At 40.2% G+C, this 23,498-nt stretch overlaps 1 protein-coding gene across 2 annotated transcripts in view; it reads right to left on the bottom strand.

Annotated features, from left to right (window-relative positions):
- DDR2 (discoidin domain receptor tyrosine kinase 2) overlaps window positions 1-23,498 on the bottom strand; it is a 158,600-nt gene that overhangs the window by 18,353 nt on the left and 116,749 nt on the right. For both annotated transcript variants that reach the window (XM_023190360.2, XM_023190361.2), the window contains 6 exons: window positions 9,932-10,034; window positions 8,258-8,489; window positions 7,809-7,956; window positions 7,351-7,456; window positions 3,162-3,345; window positions 1,894-2,137 (listed from right to left, as the gene is read on the bottom strand). In XM_023190360.2, coding sequence (XP_023046128.1) covers window positions 1,894-2,137; window positions 3,162-3,345; window positions 7,351-7,456; window positions 7,809-7,956; window positions 8,258-8,489; window positions 9,932-10,034 — 1,017 coding nt within the window. The remainder of the gene's footprint in view (window positions 1-1,893; window positions 2,138-3,161; window positions 3,346-7,350; window positions 7,457-7,808; window positions 7,957-8,257; window positions 8,490-9,931; window positions 10,035-23,498) is intronic.

Raw genomic sequence — 23,498 nt, 5'->3', positions numbered from 1 at the left:
GGAAGGAAGGAAGGAAGAAGCCAGGCATGGTGGCATGCGCCTGTAAGCCCAGCTATTCGGGAAGCCGAGGTGGGAGAATCACTTGAACCTGGGAGGCGGAGGTTGCAATGAGCCAAGATCGTGCCATTGTACTCCAACCTGGACAACAGAGCAAGATTCTGTCTCAGAAAAAAAAAAAAAAAAAGCAAACTCTAGTCAAAGACAGCACAAGTTGAGTATTAAAAAGAATAATGGCTGGGCACGGTGGCTCACACCTGTAATCTCAGCACTTTGGGAGGCCAAGGCAGGCGTATCACTTGAATTCAGGAGTTCAAGGCCAGCCTGGCCAACATGGTGAAATCCTCTCTCTACTAAAAATAGAAAAACTAGCCAGGCACAGTGGCAGGCACCTGTAATCCCAGCTACTTGGGAGGTTGAGGCAGAAGAATCACTCAAACCCAGGAGGCAGGGGTTGCAGTGAGCCGAGATCACACCACCTGCATTCCAGCCTGGGTGACAGGGAGGGACACTGTCTAAAAACAACAACAACAACAACAACAAAACCCTGCAATCAATTAAACATTAAATTGATAAAAAGCAATTAGTTTACAATTATACCAAAAAATAAGGGTAAAAAACAAACTTCATTAGACATTATTGAGGGTTGCTAGGGTATCAATTCATTACTCTGAAAATTAATAATTAAAGGGGAAAATAAGTCACATATGCTGGTCTTTCAATGTGATTTCTGAGTAAACTGGTGCATGAAGAATAATTATTCTGTTCGGAAGAAATTCAGCTAAGAAATGCAGAAAAAAATTAAAGCATTAGAAAATCATCATTTAGCAACCCCTTAGTGAAATAAGTAATTCAGACAGTGGTTATTAATGGAGGATAAAACTTAAGGAAAAAGTTCATGAGGAACCAGAAATCAATCTTAGTATCACAAAAAGTGAGAGGATCTAGCATTATATCCCCATGATGAAGTTCAGCATAAAATATACAACACTATCCATAAAGAATTCTTGACAAAAATAGATATTGAACTTGAATCAAATTGACCTGTAGATGTAAGCACCCAGTCATTATGACAGAGAACAGAAGCTCGAGTAAAATGACACCAAAGAAAGCCATCAGCCAAGCCAGAATCCTTAAAAAAAAAAAAAAAAAAAGGAAGGAATTGTTTTAGATTAAAAGAGATACAGGGCAAATAGAAGAAAGAAGCACACCAAGAGATCCTTATTTTGATCCTTATTTGGTAACGCCAACTGAATTAAGACATTGTTGGACAGTTAGTCATACTTGAATATGGACAGGATATTGGGTTGTATTTAAAAATTATTTAATAATAAGGGTTGTTAGATGTTATCATGGCATTATAGCTACGAAAATGACGCTATTTTCTTAGATGCAGTCAAATTATTTGCTTATGAAATCAAATAGTATCTCACATTTGCTTTAAAATGCTACAGCCAAAAGGAAGGAATAGGTGAAACAAATATGGCAAAATATCAATGATTAGTAAAGCTGAGTAATGGGTAGTTTATTGTTCTCTTTACTTTTGTGTATATTTAGAGATTTTCATTTAAATATCTCAGTAGTGCTTAGGTGTGCTTTTTCTTAACAGCACACTTATTAACTGCCTTAAATTATATAAAATTTTTAACACACTATACTCTCATTAAAAAAATTCTTTCTAAGAAGAGTTACATGAATATTTTGTTCACTTCCATTCTCATCCTGTCCCCTCCACAATTAAAACTAGTCACACAAAGGATTCACTGTATCCAGCAATGAGAAGCTGACTGTGCCATCCCACTCCCCTCAGAGACCTGCTAATGAGAACTTCTGGCCATGTGCATTCCTCCTTCATCACCTTGCTCCCACTTCCCAAAGAGGACCTGAGCTCCCTACCTGATTGGAAGGTGATCTCACTGAACATCATCCAGGTATCAGCAAAATGGTATTGACACTTGATGGCACTGGCCATTCGGTGGTGAAGAGGTACTGTGACAAACCGAGCACTGGGGTTGACGTCATCCAGGACAAGGGGGAAGGAAATGGCATTAGGTTCCCACTCACTGGCTTCAGAGCGGAAGTAGCACTGTACCTCCTTAAAGATCTTCACACCTTTAGCAAACATGTTGTTGCAGTGGACCTGGTAGAGAAAGAGGCATGTGAGTGACAGGTTGGCCCTGCTAAGGTGCATGGAGACACAGTGCCAGCCAACTCCGTAAGTCAAGACCTGCTGTTTCTGCGAGCACCACCCTTGGTAAATAGTTGGTGTTCTGTAGTCTTCTGGATTTTTCCTTCTAGGAACCTCATAGCAGCAGTGATAGTTGGTCAGGCATTATAAAACCTGGGCTACAACCCTGGTCACTTGTACACACTGTCTGTCCTTGGCCACCTCACTTCATGTTGCTGGACTGCAGTTTTCTCATCTGTTAAATGATGACTGCACCAGCATCTTCTCAGGCCCTTCCTTGCCTTGAACTCTCTCAAGTCTATAATCCTCTCAACCGCAGTTGCTGTCTACCCTGATTCGAGCTATTCTGAACTGAGGTAAGAGGATGACTGCCATCCTACTTCCTCCTAGGTATGTTTCAGAGCCAGTCTACTTTTCAACAGGGCTAGGTGAGAAACTTGAAATAATATACAATCCAAAACAATTTCATCTTTTTTTTTTTTTAGAAATCTCATTTCTAAATGAGAATACACATATTCACACATATGTGTGTGTATATATATATAGATGTGTGTGTGTCTATATATATATATAGCAACTGTGCTGGTAAAAAGATAATCCTTGACCCTAAAAATTTGTGTTTTTTTCACCTGATATTAAAAGAAATTAAAACATTTTTATGGATCTTAAAAATCTGTGGGCCCTGGACACTGTGTTATTGTGTTTTATGGATATGTCACCTTTAGTGTTAGAACAAAAAAAAAAAAAAAGAGAGAGACAGAGAGAGAGCTCACTGACCTATTCTAACTCCCTTACACACAAATGGAGAACCACACCCTTAGAAGTGAAGTGACTGGTGAAATGCATTTAGCTAGTTAGTAACAGAATATATCATTGAACCGTCATCAGCCTAGACTTCTATCCAGTACACCTTTTCTCTACCACACTATGATTTGTGCCTCCTTAAAGAAGTTCCACCACATCCAACTCCACTGACCTTCATGGTAGTGAAATTCCTGATGCGGTCAAATTCAAACATGATCTCAATGTAGCCATTGGTGGCACTCTCATTCCGCCAGCCCACATAGTCATAGCCGGGCCACACGTGGTATTCATGGGTCTGGGTGAAATCGTCCAGGCCAGACACACCATCAGTCAATTGGCCTAGCCCTTCTGTCATGCTGCTCAGGCCAGGAGAAGAGGAGGAAAAGGAGAGAGACATCTGAGTTAATCACATATTCATGGAAGAGCTTTTATCCAGCATCTTTACTCCAGATTTTGTATGAACTTATTATCTTGTAATTGAAGGACTGTAAATAATCACATTTGTATTACAGTATTGACTCATTTGTCTTGCATCAATGGAGAATTAAGAATTTCATATTAGTAATTTTTATAAAATATTTGATGCTTACCCCTTTAGTAGTAAAACCTTTAAACAATATCTTATTTAATATGAAAAGCTTTCTGTAATTTATTGTACCTTGCCTATTCTTATATAATGAATATATCTTCACATAATGACTCGATATTATCAAATGCATTTGATGAATTAATTCACTGAGTAAATGATGAAATGCATAAATGCATAGAATGAATACTAGCATACATAGTAGCACTTGCCCCATTATCAAATAAATGTTTCCAGAGCTTGGTGCTGACTCTCCTTTAACTACATGCTGTCATTGTTCAGTGAATCAATTTCAGAGAATCTAGTCACACTCTCTTCTATTCCACATATCCAACAACCCAATTTGATATTAAATGAAAGGGGGAAAATATAAGCTCCAAATTTAAACAATAATTTCTATTTAATTTTAATTAAATTTGTAGGATACTAGACCCAGGAAGTAAGATGCATGGAGTAAGATGTCATGAGAATCCCAGGTATTGGATTTAGCTTTGTGTTCTAGCTTAGCAGTCTTTTTTGACTTCTGAGTAAGAGGCTCTGTTTTAAAGGCTGAGTTTGCCAGAAGCCTGACTGCTGGATGGAATATAACTGCATATATACTTATTTGACTACTTGGAGAACACAAAGAGGCTCCTTCCTTCTTTTTATGGAGGCATAGAGCAAGAACCCATCATGTGGAACTTCTCTTTCCTCAAGCTGTGCATCTCAAGCTCTGGCAGATATGACACAAATCTCCCAAATCATGAGATTGGGATACTCACCCTCAAGCAATAATGGGTGTGACCCTTGAGGTTTATAGCCAGGTCAATAATTTGTAAAATTTGTGAATCGCAAAAAATAAAAAATGCTAAGGGTGATTATGCCAGCCTTTTAAAATATATTTATTCATTGAAAATGTTTGGTAAATTATAAAATTTGACTGGCCTTATCCACAGTGACCAGAGCCCGGATCTCCCTTCCAAGGTTTTGCCATCTTTTTCTTCTCTCTACAGATCAGAAAGCTAGGAGAACATAAGTTTACTTGCAATAAATATATTCCCCATTATCCCCAGAAAAATAAATCCCATGGAAGTTTTATGAAAAGCAACAGAAATTAAAAGGAATGCCTGTTCAGTTCCCCTTTGGTCAAAATTAAATCAAGTGACGAAGGGATAAGAAAATAAAATTTCAATGTTTATATACTTTAGAGTTATTAAAATCACTAGTAAGCATATATTACTCTTGAAATTGCTTTAAATTTAAAAAGTAACTTTTGCTAATATGATTATTTCCTGAGACTCTGATGTCATCTCTCTTCACTCAGCCACCTCCACCAGATATTTTATTACCTCAATTATTAAATGAAGCCAATGATGTCTACATTTTTGTAATTTTTTTAATATTTCCCTTGGAGTTCAGAGCCATAATTTCAGCTACCTTCCTTATTTCTCTGCTGAATGTCTTGTCAATCTCATAGACTTAAACCCCAAACTAAATCCATCATCGTACCCTACTGAACTAAATCTTTCTCCTTGGTTTTCCTTTTCCATAAATTACACTTCTCTTTCATAGTAGTGGAAAGTGCTTGGTGCATGGTAAGCACTCAAAATATATTTGTTGAATAAATAAATGTCATCCCCATTGTTTCAGTCACTTAGACTGTCAAGCTTCATGTGACCCTTTTTCTCACCCTGCTGTCTTGCCCCATACATCCAATCAGATTGCAAATGTCCCCTAAATGAATATATTTTCCTCAATCCCCACAGTCACGATTATGGCTTTGGTTAATTCTTTTTACTTGGCAGTACTCAGAGTTTTAAAATGTTCCTCATCACCTCCTCATTCCATTCCAATCTAACCTTTGCATGCTGCTTGATTATTCTGTCTAAACCACAGCTCCAATCATGTCCTTCCTCAGCTTTAAAAATCTTCAATGACTCATTACATTAATGATAATGTTTATGAAGAACAAGAACAGCAACTTCTCCTCTTCCTCCTCCTCTTCTTGCTCCTTTTGGCTTTCACTTCAGGTTCCTTCAAGACATGGCATAATCTGCTTTGTTTTGCTTCTCCTGTACTACTTTGCCACATAAATATGGCCCATCATTAAATAAACTGTTGATTTTCCCAGACAGTCCCCTAAACTTTATAACCATAATTCTTTTTTCCTCATGCTATTCCCTCTGCCTAAAATTCCATTTCAAGAATCTGTACCTGTGAAAGTAGTACCCATTCTTTGGGACCCAATTCAGATTTCATCTGTTCCACCATATCTTTACTGGTCCTTCAGTCAGAAAAATGATAATCAGATAACAACTTATATGTGTACAGCAATTTATCTTATGAAATGCTTTTCACACACATTTTAATCCTTTAAGCCTTGTAGCAAAGAGAAGTAACTTTTATTATATAAAATCCAGATGTTTTCATCCCCATTTTTGTGCTTTCCTACTATAGTTTACTTTTTCCTTTGAACCCCAGAGCAATCATAGGCTATCTCTTGCTCATATACTCGAATCATAATAATTTATATTCTGTTTTAGCCCCTACTCCAAATTGTGAGCTCTTTAAAGGTAGGGTCAATGACTTCATTACCTTTGAATATCTAACATGCCTGGCCAAATCCCTTATATATAGTAACAGTTGACTAACAAAGGCTTATTAAATTAAACTGAATTCAGTTGATCTCTGATTTCCTCTATGCCTTGAATACATGTCTGTTGGGGTGTGACTGAGCAAAATTATGCCAAGACAGTTTAAGCAGAAAGGAAAGAACAGTGACTAAGAAGATGGAAAGGAAGTGACTAGGAGTAGAAGAGTGGATGAATCAGGCCTTCACCCAGGGGATGGCAGCTAGAGGGCAATAGTTCATTCTCCACACCTAAGCCAATGGAAGGCTGTAATTCCACACTCCCTTCCTGAGACTCACTAGTATCTCCTTCTCTCAAGCCCTGTCAATCTCCATCATCTGATCTGTTCTTCACTATGAACTGACTTCTCTCCCAGGCTCACTTTGCAGATACAGACCAAGCTTAGAGAGAAAAGTGTTAGTGTGGTCTAGAAGAATGGCAAGGCTTGAAGGCTTGAAGTGGAATGGGATAGGTGGGAGCATCCCATACCCAGCCCTAAGTTCCTACTGTATCTGGTCACACTTCTTTGCCATGGCACTCCATCCACTCACTTCAGGCTTATCCATTGTTCCATTCTGTTCTTCTGAGCTCCAGCTTCTACTATAGCCAGGCCAGTCTTGCCTTCAGCCCTGCTTCCTTTCTTCTGCTACCTTCTACCTACCTTCCTCTGCTACAATTCTCATCTTACCCTAGAACTTTCCTTGTCTATTGTAAGCCTTACTAGTCTGCTTTTTACAATTTTCAAAGCATTTATATGTATAAGGTCTATTCTTTCTGACTTCTTGACTTACCCAGAGTATTATACTTAGTACTTCAATTCTCTGGCCCTTTGTTTCCATAAGTAGGCGAATATTTGTGTCAGACTACACGTCCTGTTTTGAGGGTCAAAAATATGGCTATTACACTTAGAGCCATCACAAACTCTAGCCCTTGCTTTGTGTAATTGATTGTTTTCTGGGTAATTAACTTGTCTTCCCAAACTGGGCTTTTAGTTCCCTAGAAATGAAGTTCATATATATTCCTTCATCTAAATTATCTCCAAATGCCTTGTACAGGAACTAAATACTGATTGGTTGATTGATTATTGATCCCAAGACATGATAAAATATTATTCTTTCCTAGTGGCTAATTTCCCATTTTAACAATCAAAGTTTCCCAGGATTTACCTGTATCCAACAACTCCATCATAGACAGAATCATTCAGATAAATGATGGAACCTCCAGGGAGTACAAACTGCTGCCCAGCTGGAGCATTGTAAGACACCAAGCCATCTGCAAAGGAAACACAGCCAAGTGAGTGCCTACTGCTCAGGCCCATTACCCCAGGGAACTATGTGAGTTTCAAGGGTACAAGCTTGTACAGCGTGTCCAGGAGGACTCCATCTGGGCACCCAGGGAGGACTCCGGAGGAGCGCCCCTCAGTGGCAGTCAGCATAATGACTCTGAATGCATGACTCGGTGTGGGGCACCAAGCCCTGGGTTAATGAGCAATGCTTCTGTCTCTATTCTTCCCAAGAGGGAATCACCATTCCAGGAGTTATTGATCCCATCCCTTTCTGACTTGATTTTCCCAGAAGTTGGAGTTTTTAATAAAGTCTATAGGCTTCCTGGGCTAGTGACCTACCTAGCCAGACACAGCCGTAAAGCTCCACCCTCATGCACACATTCATGGAGTGGTCGGTGACTGGAATGAACCGGACAAATCTGGCCACAATGGGTGGCTCCAAGTCCTTTAGGAAAATGTCATAGGGGTTACTATTTCCATCCAGCACCTGAGGAGAGAGAAGAGAACGAATGAAGAGGTGATATTAAATCATGCTCACTTTTCTTCACCCCGCCACATTTTCGATGGGTTCTCTCTTCTTAACTCAAGGAGCAGAATGCATCTACTCCACTTTCCCCACAGCCTTGATATTCCTTCTCTGCCTCCTTCACCCTGGGTCACACATTTACAAGGGCATGCCTAATCCCTGGACAGACATACCCACACAGACAACCTGTACCCTTCTTCTCCTAGCCTAAGTCTAAATACAGTCTTGGACATCCCAAGGTCTGGATGTCTCTTCTTCCTACCTGTTTCCCATGACGGTTCCGCCAAGAGATCCAGCGAGTGCCATCCCGACTGTAATTGATCTTGTACATGGGGGCAAACTCGATGCCGTGACCCCCTGCATGGCGCCCCTGGGTCCCCACCAGAGTGATAAAATGGAGGATGTGCAAGTCAATCTGCAGGAACTCCTTCAGGTCATCAGGTTCCACTGGAATCTCAGGGCACCAGGCTCCATCTCCTTCTTCTGAGTCCAGCCTTGAGAGATGAGGGTTGGAGAGAGAGGGAGCAACCAAGAAACCACAGAGCTGTTTACTGGTTCACAGGCAAGCAGCTGCCCTGTACTGAGGGGAGAGAGCAGGCTGCCCAGTCCTTATAAACATTTTGGGTTCTTGCCACAGTTTTCACTGCCACCACAATACCCATTTGTGGTCAGATCCCTTTCCCTGGAGTACCATGAGACCCTGAGAGACAGTCCCCACCAGTGAGCTGAGGCCTTCAGATCACACATAGCCTTCATTCCCCATCTTGATTTAGAGGTCTAAAGAGAAATAAAACTCTTCCTACCCTCTGTTCCCCCATGAGTCATTTCATATCTCCCTTCCCTCTTTCAAACTCAGCCTAACAAAGCTAGCCACCCTTTGCTTGGACGTCAAGTTATGGCAATAAGGAGGAGGCATAGTAGGGTCTCCAGTGTGGGTTATGCAATGCTGCAGGATGGGCACTGCAGACCAGCAAGGAGCCATAGAAACACATGGGGAGGATGAGGGGGAAGAGCATGTCAAGGAAGTAGTAAATAATCTGGTTTCATTTTATTACCTCCAGGCTGAGCTACCATGGAGCAAAATTGTGAAATTATTATAAAGTTTACTTTGAGAACCTCCTACCACTTTCCCTTTCCCCTGGAATGTTCCCTTTTCCCACAGATATTACCCATTCATTTGTTGCTCCCTTCCAGTTCCACCAACCATCACTCTAGTCTTTCATACACTAAGAAATTATGGGGAAGTTTCATCAGGATTGCTCTTCTTATGGGTAATTCCATTTTAATAAAATCAATATTTCACATCAAAATAATTAGATGCCAGGAAGAGTATTGGGTCCAACCAGAAGAGCAGTAGGGAGTTTATTGATGTACAAGACCCCTGAAATCAATCACCCCAGGAAACTGCCACACTCTGTCTGTGGGCAAGGGTGACCCTTCTATGTGAGAGATCCTTGAGAGAGGGGGAGAACTTGTTGGAGGCCTCAGTGTCTTGATGCTTTGCAGTAAGTGATGCTTTGCAATGAGTGATGTTTCATAGATCCACTGAGAAGAGGAGTGGACGCTAACTCCCAGTGTCCTACATAATCTGCACCTTCCCATAGCTGCCACTGTTGCCTGCTCCCTGCAGCAGCTCAAAATGAGAAAGTCAGGGAAAGCAAATCCACTTCCTATCAATTAACCCATTCACTGTGGGTAATGTGGCCCTGGGGCCTCTGTGGTTGAGATGAGGCTGCCAGACCAGTACATGTGGCTAAGCCCTGAATTCTCTCCCTGAAAACATACAGAGCAGGACAGGCCCACTTGCTGTCTGTCCTTCATTCTCAACAGTTCCTGCCAATAATGTTACCTTCCCCAGCCCCTAGGGTCAGGAATCTGTCCCCAGGAAATCTGCCCAACCCCAGAACATGGGCTTTCTTGATGTAACCATCCTCACCTTCCATATTTGGCAGCTGTGGACTCTGACCACTGACTGGAAGCTGTGATGTCCTCATCTGGAATCTGGCCTCCTGACATGCCCAGAGGATAGCGGCATATAGCTAGACCAAGAGAAACCAAAGAGAAGAGAGAGGACATGCTTTTATTTTTATTTCCAGAACTCCCTAGGAAGAATATCACTGAATATTGAACAAGGAATAAGATAATTTACATCTTCCTCAATTCCTCTATGGCCCCAGTTTGACCATCCTGACTCTATCAGATTTGTCTTTCTGGCCTTGACTCCAAATACAATTTAGGCCTCCAAGATTTGACCCCCAGCCAAATCTGTGTTTTGGTTCAAACTCTGACAATCAACGTAATACAATGTAATGTGCCAATTTATGTTTTGTACTTGGTAATAACCCCAGTGGCCCATCCCATTCTCTTGTTAGCAGATGTTCACTTCTAATCAATTTCCTAACAGTAGTGAGGAACCCTCATAATCACTAGGCACCCTTATGATACAAAGAATTATTTTTTTAGTACTTAATTGCATGAAAACTATAAAGCAAACTACACATTTTCCTACGAAGGGATCAAACATACATTTTTGGCCTGGTTAGAACCATGTTCTGAATCCTGGCTATAAACAATAAGCTCTGGATACAGACTTCCACTTTCAACCAAAGACAGGGTAACAGAGACAAGATTTGCTCTCCAGTGTGAAACAACTAAAAAGGACAAAATACATGAAAAATTATGTTTTAAGATAATGAGCATCTGACAACAAAGGACAACAATCTGAGAGTCAGGAAACAAAAATTTGAGCCCTGTGGTGGCATCAGTTTACTGGCATGAGAGTGTGTCCAGGATACATCACAATGAGTGGGAACTCAGGTAGAGCCTGGAGAATCTCCTGAGTTGAGGAGACAAAAATAGGAGTCCAGAGAAGTAAAGGAAGCTAGAGTTCTCAGGACACTGGGCTGCCGGATAAAATTTAGTTAAATTTGAATTTCAGATAAGCACAAGTTTTTTTTTTTCTTTTCTCTTTTTTTTTTTAATTATAATTTAAGTTCTAGGGTACATGTGCACAATGTGCAGGTGTGTCACATATGTATACATGTGTCATGTTGGTGTGCTGCACCCATTAACTCATCATTTACAATAGGTATTTCTCTTAATGCCATCCCTCCCTCTTCCTCCCACCCCACGACAGGCCCCAGTGTGTGATGTTCTCTGCCCTGTGTCCAAGTGTTCTCACTGTTCACTTCCCAACCATGAGTGAGAACATGCAGTGCTTGCCCTTCTGTCCTTGCAACAGTTAGCTCAGAATTATGGTTTCCAGCTTTATCCATGTCCCTACAAACGACATGAACTCATCCAATTTTATGGCTGCATAGTATTCCATGGTGTATATGTGCCACATTCTCTTAATCCAGTCTATCACTGATGGACATTTGGGTTGATTACAAGTCTTTGCTATTGTGAATAGTGCCACAATAAACATACGTGTGCATGTGTCTTATAGTAGTATGACTTATAATCCTTTGGGTATATACCCAGTAATGGGATCGCAGGGCCACACGGTATTTCTAGTTCTAGATCCCTGAGGAATTGCCACAATGTCTTCCACAATGGTTGAATTAGTTTACACTCCCACCAACAGTGTAAAAGCGTTCCTATTTCTCCACATCCTCTCCAGCACCTGTTGTTTCCTGACTTTTTACTGATGACCAGTGGTGATGAGCATTTTTTCATGTGTCTGTTGGCTGCATAAATCTCTTCTTTTGAGAAGTGTCTGTTCATATCCTTTGCCCACTTTTTGATGGGGTTGATGTTTTTTCTTATAAATTTGTTTAAGTATTTATAGATTCTGGATATTAGTCCTTTGCCAGATGGATAGATTGCAAAAATTTTCTCCCATTCTGTAGATTGCCTCTTCACTCTGATGGTAGTTTCTTTTGCTGTGCAGAAGCTCTTTAGTTTAATCAGATCCCACTTGTCAATTTTGGCTTTTGTTGCCATTGCTTTTGGTGTTTTAGTCATGAAGTCCTTGCCCATGCCTATGTCCTGAATGTTATTGCTTACCGTTTTTTCTTCTAGGGTTTTTATGGTTTCAGGTCTAACATTTAAGTCTTTAATTCATCTTGAATTAATTTTTGTATAAGGTGTAAGGAGGGGATCCAGTTTCAGCTTTCCACATATGGCTAGCCAGTTCTCCCAGCACCATTTATTAGATAGGGAATTCTTTCCCCATTTCTTGTTTTTGTCAGGTTTGTCAAAGATCAGATGGTTGTAAATGTGTGGTATTATTTCTAAGGGCTCTGTTCTGTTCCATTGGTCTGTATCTCTGTTTTGGTACCAGTACCATGCTGTTTTGGTTACTGTAGCCTTGTAGCATAGTTTGAAGTCAGATAGCGTGATGCCTCCAGCTTTGTTCTTTTGGCTTAGGATTGTCTTGGCAATACAGGCTCTTTTTTGGTTCCATATGAACTTTAAAGCAGTTTTTTCCAATTCTGTGAAGAAAGTCATTGGTAGCTTGATGGGGATGGCATTCAATCTTTAAATTGCCTTGGGCAGTATGGCCATTTTCACGATATTGATTCTTCCTATCCATGAGCATAGAATGTTATTCCATTTGTTTGTGTCCTCTTTTATTTCGTTGAGCAGTGGTCTGTAGTTCCCCTTGAAGAGGTCCTTCACATCCCTTGTAAGTTGGATTCTTAGGTATTTTATTCTCTTTGAAGCAATTGTGAATGGGAGTTCACTCATGATTTGGCTCTCTGTTTGTCTGTTAGTGGTGTACAGGAATGCTTGTGATTTTTGCACATTGATTTTGTATCTTGAGACTTTTCTGAAATTGTTTATCACTTTAGGAGATTTTGGGCTTAGACGATGGGGTTTTCTAATATACAATCATGTCATTTGCAAACGGGGACAATTTGACTTCCTCTTTTCCTAATTGAATACCCTTTATCTCTTTCTCCAACCTGATTGCCCTGGCCAGAATTTCCAACACTATGTTAAATAGGAGTGGTGAGAGAGGGCATTCCTCTCTTGTGCCAGTTTTCAAAGGGAATGTTTCCAGTTTTTTTTCCCATTCAGCATGATATTGGCTGTGGGTTTGTCATAAATATTTTGAGATATGTCCCATCAATACCTAGTTTATTGAGAGTTTTTATCATGAAGGGCTGTTGAATTTTGTTGAAGGCCTTTTCTGCATCTATTGAGATAATCATGTCATTTTTGTCTTTGGTTCTGTTTATATGATGGATGATGTTTATTGATTTGTGTATGTTGAACCAGCCTTGCATCCCAGGGATGAAGCCAACTTGATCGTGGTGGATAAGCTTTTTGATGTGCCGCTGGATTTGGTTTGCCAGTATTTTATTGAGGATTTTTGCATCAATGTTCATCAGGGATATTGGTCTCAAATTCCCTTTTTTTGTTGTGTCTCTGCCAGGTTTTGGTATCAGGATGATGCTGGCCTCATAAAATGAGTTAGGGAGGATTCCCTCTTTTCCTGTTGATTGGAATAGTTTCAGAAGGAATGGTACCAGCTCCTCTTTGTACCTCTGGTAGAATTCGGCTGTGAATCCATCTGGTCCTGGACTTTTTTTGGTTGGTAGGCTATTAATTATTGCCTCAATTTCAGAGCCTGTTATTGGTCTATTCAGGGATTCAACTTCTTCCTGGTTTAGTCTTGGGAGGGTGTATGTGTCCAGGAATTTATCCATTTCTTCTAGATTTTCTAGTTTATCTGCGCAGAGGTGTTTATAGTATTCTCTGATGATAGTTTGTATTTCTGTGGGATTGGTGGTGATATCCCCTTTATCATTTTTTATTGTGTCTATTTGATTCTTCTCTCTTTTCTTCTTTATTAGTCTTGCTAGTGGTCTATCAATTTTGTTGATCTTTTCAAAAAACCAGCTCCTGGATTCATTGATTTTTTTGAAGGGTTTTTTGTGTGTCTATCTCCTTCAGTTCTGCTGTGATCTTAGTTATTTCTTGCCTTCTGCTAGCTTTTGAATGTGTTTGCTCTTGCTTCTGTGGTTCTTTTAATTGTGATGTTATGGTGTTAATTTTAGATCTTTCCTGCTTTCTCTTGTGGGCATTTAGTGCTATAAATTTCCCTCTACACACTGCTTTAAATGTGTCCCAGAGATTCTGTTATGTTGTATCTTTGTTCTCATTGGTTTAAAGAACATCTTTATTTCTGCCTTCATTTCGTTATTTACTCAATAGTCATTCAGGAGCAGGTTGTTCTGTTTCCATGTAGTTGTGTGGTTTTGAGTGAATTTCTTAATCCTGAGTTCTAATTTGATTGCACTGTGGTCTGAGAGGCAGTTTGTTATAATTTCTGTTCTTTTACATTTGCTGAAGAGTGTTTTACTTCCAACTATGTGGTCAATTTTGGAATAAGTGTGATGTGGTGCTGAGAAGAATGTATATTCTGTTGATTTTGGGTGCAGAGTTCTGTAGATATCAATTAGGTCCCCTTGGTGCAGAGCTGAGTTCAAGTCCTGGATATCCTTGTTAACCTTCTGTCTCATTGATCTGTCTAATGTTGACAGTGGGGCGTTAAAGTCTCCCATTATTATTGTGTGGGAGTCTAAGTCTCTTTGTAGTTCTCTAAGGACTGACTTTATGAATCTGGGTGCTCCTGTATTGGGTTCATATACATTTAGGATAGTTAGCTCTTCTTGTTGAATTGATCCCTTTACCATTATGTAATGGCCTTCTTTGTCTCTTTTGATCTTTGATGGTTTAAAGTCTGTTTTATCAGAGACTAGGATTGCAACCCCTGCTTTTTGTTGTTGTTGCTTTCCATTTGCTTTGTAGATCTTCCTCTATCCCTTTATTTTGAGCCTTTGTGTGTCTCTGCATGTGAGATGGGTCTCCTGAATACAGCACACTGATGGGTCTTGACTCTATCTAATTTGCCAGTCTGTGTCGTTAAATTGGGGCATTTAGCCCATTTACATTTAAAGTTAATATTGTTATGTGTGAATTTGATCCTGTCATTATGATGTTGGCTGGTTATTTTGCTCATCAGTTGATGCAGTTTCTTCCTAGCATCGATGGTCTTTACAATTTCGCATGTTTTTGCAGTGGCTGGTACTGGTCGTTCCTTTCCATATTTAGTGCTTCCTTCAGGAGCTCTTGTAAGGTAGGCCTGGTGGTTACAAAATCTCTCAGCATTTGCTTGTCTGTAAAGGATTTTATTTCTCCTTCACTAATGAAGCTTAGCCTGGCTGGATATGAAATTCTGGATTGAAAATTCTTTTCTTTAAGAATGTTGAATATTGGCCCCACTCTCTTCTGGCTTGTAGAGTTTCTGCTGAGAGATCCACTGTTAGTCTGATGGGCTTCCCTTTGTGGGTAACCTGACCTTTTCTCTCTGGCTGCCCTTAACATTTTTTCCTTCATTTCAACCTTGGTGAATCTGACAATTATGTGTCTTGGAGTTGCTCTTCTCGAGGAGTATCTTTGTGGCATTCTCTGTATTTCCTGAATTTGAATGTTGGCCTGCCTTGCTACTTTGGGGAAGTTCTCCTGGAGAATATCCTGAAGAGTATTTTCCAACTTGGTGCTATTCTCCCCGTCACTTTCAGGTACACCAATCAGACGCAGTTTTGGTCTTTTCACATAGTCCCATATTTCTTGGAGGCTTTGTTTGTTTCTTTTTACTGTTTTTTTCTATAAACTTCTCTTCTCACTTCATTTCATTCACTTGATCTTCCACTTGATCGAATTGGCTACTGAAGCTTGTGCACGCGTCACGTTCTCGTGCCATGGTGTTCAGCTCCATCAGGTCATTTAAGGTCTTCTCTGTGCTGTTTATTCTAGTTAGCCATTTGTCTAATCTTTTTTCAAGGTTTTTAGCTTCTTTGTGATGGGTTCGAACATCCTCCTTCAGCTGGGAGAAGTTTGTTATTATCAATCTTTTGAAGTCTCCTTCTGCCAGCTCGTCAAAGTCATTCTCCCTCCGGCTTTGTTCCATTGCTGGTGAGGAGCTGCACTCCTTTGGAAGAGAAGAGGCACTCTGACTTTTAGAATTTTCAGCTTTTCTGCTCCAGTTTCTCCCCATCTTTGTGGTTTTATATACCTTTGGTCTTTGATGATGGTGACCTACAGATGGGGCTTTGGTGTGGATGTCCTTTTTATTGATGTTGATGTTATTCCTTTCTGTTTGTTAGTTTTCCTTCTACCAGTCAGGACCCTCAGCTTCACGTCTGTTGGAGTTTGCTGGAGGTCCACTCTAGACCCTGTTTGCCTGGGTATCACCAGCGGAGGCTACAGAACATGTTGCTCCCCGATCTTTCCTCTGGAAGCTTCGTCTCAGAGAGGCACCCTGTTGTATGAGGTGTCAGTCAGCCCCTACTGGGAGGTGTCTCCCAGTTAGGCTACTCAAGGGTCAGGGACCCACTTGAGGAGGCAGTCTGTCCGTTCTCAGATCTCAAACTCCATGCTGGAAGAACCATTACTCACTTCAAAGCTGTCAGACAGGGACATTTAAGTCTGTTGAAGTTTCTGCTGCATTTTGTTCAGCTATGCCCTGCTCCCAGAGATGGAGTCTACAGAGGCAGGGAGGCTTAGTTGAGCTGTTGTGGGCTCCACCCAGTTCCAGCTTCCTGCCACTTTGTTTACTTACTCAAGCCTCAGCAATGGTGGATGCCCTTACCCCAGCCTCGCTGCTGCCTCGCAGGTCAATCTGGACTGCTGTGCTAGCAGTGAGCAAGGCTTCTTGGGGTTAGGACCCTCTGAGCCAGTCACGGGATATAATCTCCTGGTGTGCCATTTGCTAAGACCGTTGGAAAAGCGCAGTATTAGGGTGGGAGTGTCCCAATTTTCTGGGAGCCATCTGTCATGGCTTCCCTTGGCTAGGAAAGGGAATTCCCTGATCCTTTGTGCTTCTTGGGTGAGGTGATGCCCTGCCCTGCTTTGACTCACACTCTGCGGGCTGCATCCACTTTCCAACAAGTGCCCAGTGAGATGAACCCAGTACCTCAGTTGGAAATACAGAAATCACTTGTCTTCTGCATCACTCACGCTGGGAGCTGTAGACTGGAATTGTTCCTATTCGGCCGTCTAACAAAAAGTTTTAAGGTGTAAGTATGTCCCATCCTATAAAAAATTATCAGGCATGTGAAAAAGCAGAAAAATATAACCCAAGGTAAAAAGAAAAAGAACAACTGAAACAGATTCACAACTGATTGCATTTCAAAATCCCAATGACGTGTTACAGAAATTATTTTAAAGTAATTTTAAATCCTAAAATGTATATGGAACCACAAAAAGTTTCAAAATAGCCAAAGCAATCTTGAAAAAGAAGAAATCAATCAGATTTCTTCACACGTCCTAATTTCAAAATATCACACGTCCTAATTTCACATGTCCTAATTTCAAAATATTTTAGAAAGTTACTTAAAACAGTATGGTACCTGAAAAAGCAGACATATAGACCAATAGAACAGAATAAAGAGCCTGGAAGTCACCCACACAGGTCAACTGAGCTTCAACAAGAGTGTCAAAAATATACAATGGGCAAAAAAAATTATCTCATCAATAAATGGTGTTGGGAAAACTGGATATCCACATGCAAGACAATAAAATTAAACTACTATCATACATTGTACCCAAAAATCAACTCAAAATGGATTAAAGATTTAAACATGATATCTAAAAGTATAAAACTTCTGGAGGAAGATATAGGAAAAAAAGCTTGATGACATTGGTCTAAGCAATGATTTCTTGGCTATGATACCAAACACATAAGCAACAAAAGCAAAAACAGGAGGAACTACAGTTGAACAACAACAATAAATACTTCTGCACAGCAAAGGAAATAATTAACCAAGTGAAAAGACCTTTGGAATGAGAGAAAATATTTGCAAATTATATATTTGAAGGTTAATGTTCAAGATACATGGAGAACTCATACAACTTGATAGGAAACAAAAAATATGATTTTAAAATGGTCAAAGAAGTTGAATAGACATTTCTTCAGAGAATACATACAAATGTCCAAGTTATATGAAAAGATGTTCAACATCACTAATCATTAGGGAAATGCAAATTAAAACCATGATGAGATATCACCTTATACATGTCAGGATGACTATCATCAACAAAATCAAAAGATAACAAATGTTGGCAAGGGTGTAGACAAATTGGAACCCTTATAAACTGTTAGCAGGAATGTAAAATGATGTAGTCACTATAGAAAACAGTATGGAGGCTCCTCAAAAAGTTAAAAATAGAACTACCATATGCTCCAGCAGTCCCAGTTCTGGTATACACCCAAGACGATCTAAATCAGCATCTTGAAAAGATATCTGCCTTTCCATGTTCATTGCAGCACTATTCACAAAAACCAAGACATGGAAACAACACAAATGACTATCAGCAGATAAGCAGATACAGAAAACTTGGGATATACATACAATGGAATCTTATTCAGCTTTTAAAAAGAAAGAAATTTTGTGGGGGGCTAGGGGAGGGATAGCATTAGGAGAAATACCTAATGTACATGATGGTTTGATGGGTGCAGCAAACCACCATGGTATGTGTTTACCTATATAACAAACCTGCACATTCTGCACATGTACCCCAGAACTTTAAGTATAACAATAATAAAAATAATAATTAAAAGAAGGAAAAAGAAGAAAGAAAGAAATCCTAACATTTGTGACTACATGGTTGAACCCAGTAGACATAATTCTAAGTGAAATAAACCAGCCATAGAAGGACAAATATTGCATGGTTCCACATATGTAAGATATCAAAAATAGCCTAAATCATAGAAACAGAGTAGAATGATGGTTTCCAGGAGTTGGGAGGAAGGGGAAGTGGGGAATTCCTATTCAGGGGATATAAATTTCAGTTATACAGGATTAATATGTTCTAGAGATCCACTGTACAACATTGTGTCTATACTTAACAATACTGTATGTTACACTTAAAAACTTGTTAAGAGAGCAGGTCTCATTAAATGTTTTTACAATCATCATCATTATGATTATCATCATAAAGAACTGACTGCATTTTAACCCTAGGCACTTCACTTGTCCCACCCTAGACCATGCCTTGCTATTCAGCAATAAAATGAACTATTAATACATGCTACAACAACATGGATAAATTTCAAAACAACTATGCTTAGTAAAAAAAGTCAGACCAAAAAAGTACATACTGTTTGCTTCCATTTATATGTAACTTTAGAAAACAAAAACAAGTTAATCTATAGTGAGAGAAAGAGATCAGTGGTTTCCTGGGGGAAGCAGGAGTGGCCAGAGGAATCATAAAGGGACACAAGCAACTTTTGGCAGTGATGGATGTGGTCATTATCTTGACTATGGTGGTGATTTCACGGGTTTATATGTAAGTCAAAAACTGGTCAACTTGTGCATTTTTAATGTGTGCATCTATTGTATGTCAAGTGTACTTCAATAAAACTGTTTTTGAAATAATCTCTGGAGCAAGATAATTCTGAAGATTTTTATTTGTGTATTTTCACTTCCATTTTCAAAGCCTGTAGCCAGGCCTTTATGTTCATTCGCCCTAGGGGACATTTATGTTTATAGGGAAGAAAAAGAAATTGCATGAAGACAAAGAACTTCCTAGAAAGCCTGCCCTCAGTAAGGGACTGCAGGGTGGAGCAGAGGTAGCAGGGAGAAAGGCGAGACTTCCCTCAGCTTGGAGGGGTCAGAGATAGGCAAATTAGAGTACTAACAGGTACCAAGCCCCATTCCCTGGAATTACCCTGGAGAAGTTGCAAAAATCAAGGGAAAAAGGTTTCACATGAGCATAATGTCCAGGCTTGGCACAGAAACAGCAGAACTGCTTTCCCTAAGGCTTGGAGAATGAGGATATCCACTGCAACCATGATGAACTCAAGGCAAGAGGGCCCTTCTCTCTGTATCATACCAAAAACAGCTCCTGAAGTCTTATCTCACCCTAAGAAAGGGAAAGATGGCTTTAGGCCAAGGATTAGCTGATACTTCCAGAAACTGCAATTAACCAAAATCATATGCAGGAAGTTTTGGCAAGAAACATGGCCATATACCCACAGGAACACTTCTATGTTCACCATCTGATACACTTTGGCTGTGTCCCCACCAAGTCTCAACTAGAATTGTATCTCCCAGAATTCCCACATGCTGTGGGAGGGACCTAGGGGGAGGTAATTGAATCATGGGGGCCCGCCGGTCTTTCCTGTGTTATTCTTGTGATAGTGAAAAAGTCTCACGAGATCTGATGGGTTTATCAGGGATTTCTGCTTTTGCTTCTTCCACATTTTCTCTTGCTGCTGCCATGTAAGAAGTGCCTTTTGCCTCCTGCCATGATTCTGAGGCCTCCTCAGCTATGGAACTGTAAATCCAATCAAACCTCTTTTTCTTCCCAGTCTTGGGTATGTCTTTATCAGCAGCATGAAAACGGATTAATACGCCATGTGATATAGTTTGGATATTTGCCCCACCCAAATCTCACACTGAAAAGTAATCCCCAATGCTGGAGATGGGGCCTGGTGGGCAAAGCGGGGGTGTTTGGATCATGGGAGAGGATCTCTTATGAATGGCTTGGGCCATCCCCTTGGTGGTAAGTGAGCTGTCGCTCTAAGTTCACAAGGGATCTGGTCATTTAAGAGTGTGAGGTCCCTTCCCCACCACCCCACTCTCTCCTCTCTCTCTTTCTTGCTCCTGCTTTCACCATGTGGCATGCCTGCTCCCACTTCACCATCTGTGATGATTATAAGCTCCCTGAGGCCTCCTCAGAAGCCAAGCAGATGCCAATGCCATGCTTGTGTAGCCTGCAGAACTATGAACCAATTAAGCCTATTTTCTTATAAATTGACCAGTCTTGGGTATGTATTTATAGCAATGCAAGAACAGCCTAATACACATCCACTATGATTTCCAAGTCAGTTTTGAATCAAGAGATGAACATAGGAGTGTAATATTATTTTGTCTATTCTTATCAAAAGCATAATTTCTCCAGTAGAGGTAATATGTGCCACAGATAATCATTATGCTTGAATCTTAAGGGCAAATCTGAACTGTTTGGGGACGAAGCAACAAATTCTCAAATTCCACTTTCTGAGAAGTGAAATTGAAGGGAAGAGTAAGGATGAGGAAATACTAACGCAGGATGCTAATGAAGCCATTTCCAATGGATGAGATCAATGTGCTTTTCGAAAATCACACACAGAAAATGGCCCTCTCAGGGGCCTGCTCTAACTCCTCCTCAACACTGATCTTACATGTTGTTGAATGTGCTAAGTGTTTTAGTCATTGGCACCAGAGACTTAATGAACAAAGAGAGGCTTCTGGAGGCCTTTAACCTGGGCTACATGCCCAGGTCGGTTTATCAGAACACACACATTGGCATTTAGGACCCAAGCCCAGCTACTAATAATGTAGAACTTCACTTACCCTTTGTCACTGTCACCTGTGTGTATATCTCCCTCAGGCACCTCCTGGGGAGAAGATCTAGCTGTCCAAGGCAGGCATTCCTGGATCTTTTAGCTTTAGTCCATATCATAGTGTCCCTGATTGCCATCTTGACCCTGATAATAGAATTCTTAACAAGTTGCAAGGTGCTGTCCCATGGCTTACCTTTGCTTCACCCTTGCAAAACCCTATGTAGTAGGCAGAGTACACACTATTACTTTCAAAATATATACAGGTTGAGTATCTCAAATCCAAAATTCGATACTTTTTGAACACCAGCATGACATTCAAAGGAAATGCTCATTAGAGAATTTTGGATTTGTGGATTTGGGATGCTCACCTGAAATATATATATATATATATATACACACACTCCAAAGTCCCAAAATTCTAAAATCCAAAACACTTCTGGTCCCAAGCAGTTTAGATATGAGGAAACCAGCAGAAGGCCCAGAGCTATCAAGTAGCAGGGATTGACTTAGATTACATTCTGTATCTCTATCCAAAGTTTGTCCCAATACACCAGACCTTGGCTTTAACCAGAAGAATGGCCTGATGCAAGTTTTGTCTCCCAAGAGTCCAGGCTGCCACACAGGCAGGTAACTTAGTCAGAGAGCTGTTCTCTAGCGTCTTCTCTCTCTTCTGAAACCAACGCTGTGTTCAGAGTCCAGTCCTATCTCCAACCCCACTTGCTTATTGCTTTCCAAACCCATGGTTTATTTTAGTTCCTATATGTATTAAATAATTCGTTAAGCAATTCATTGGCCCTGAGGGAATACAGTGGTGAACAAAACAAAGTGCCTTTTGTCATTGAGTTTACATTCTCATGTGGGGAAACAGACAATAAAGCAAATAAATATATAATGTGAGAGAAGATGGCAAGTGCTGTGAAGAAATATAAAGTATGCAAAAGGAATAGGCATTCTTTTATATAAAGAAATGAAGGGAGGCTTCTCAGATAAGGTGACTTGGAGCAGAGATCAGAGTGAAGGGAGACAGGAACCAGGTGACTCTTGCAGGGATGATGGTTTATGCAAAGGAAACAGCAAGTGTAAAGGTAAACTTGAGGAAAGAGTATGTTTGTTGTGGAGGTGGTTTGAGTTACAGCAACGAGGCAGTTTACCCAAAGTGAAAAAACTAGTTAAAGTTCTTATGCTAGCATTCTCCTTTTGCAATGTAATGAACTTGTACTCAACTAAAGCAAGCATTTTGCGGGGAGGATAGGGCCAATTACAATGAATGTCTCCTTTCTCTGATTTCTCACATTTTAAATTATCTTTCTTATACTATTAGATACATATTGCTTTGTAATGTACCATGTGTGAGAGTCCTATCTCCCATGCAGGTGGCAAATTTTGAGGGGAATAAAGCACTGTATCTTCTTCATTTTTATTTCTCAGTGCACTCTGGGGAGAAAATAGGTATTCAAAAATATTTATTGAAAAAAAGAGGTAAACTTTAGAGATAGATGTAAATAAGGAGTAAAGATAACATTGAGTAAAATACAGACTGCCTCTGAAGCTCATCCTCCAGTCTTTTTTTTTTTTTTTTTTTTCAGACTCATTCTTTCAATGACTCAAGCCAAAAATCTTGAGGCCATTCTTGACTCCTTCAATATCCTGTATCCAGTCCATCCACTGACAGAAGATTCTACTGGCTACCCTAAAAATATTCCCATATCCCACCTACTTCTTCTCACATATTTTACTGCCATAATAAGCTAATTCACTGTCTTCCATTGCCAGGAATAGTACAATAATTTCCTAACTGGTCTCCCTTAGTCCCTCTTTTCCCATGTATCTTTTAGAATGTAAGTCAGATCATGAAACTCTTCTGCTTACACTATTCACAATAACAAAGATATTAAATCAGCCTAGGTGCCCATCAATAGTGGATTGGATAAAGAAAATGTGGGCTGGGCATGATGGCTCACGCCTGTAATCCCAGCACTTTGGGCAGCCCAGGTGGGCAGATCACTTGAGTTCAGGAGTTTGAGACCAGCTTGGCCAATATGGTGAAACCCTTTCTCCATTAAAAATGCAAAAATTAGCCAGGCATGGTGGTGTGCCCCTATAATCCTAGCTACTCGGGAGGCTGAAGCAGGAAAACTGCTTGAATCTGAGAGGCAGA

Source organism: Piliocolobus tephrosceles, chromosome 1 (assembly GCF_002776525.5).
Source record: "Piliocolobus tephrosceles isolate RC106 chromosome 1, ASM277652v3, whole genome shotgun sequence".
Taxonomy (NCBI): domain Eukaryota; kingdom Metazoa; phylum Chordata; class Mammalia; order Primates; family Cercopithecidae; genus Piliocolobus; species Piliocolobus tephrosceles.
The sequence above is the reverse complement of the archived record's forward strand: the minus strand, read 5'-3'. Positions and strand labels throughout refer to the sequence as shown.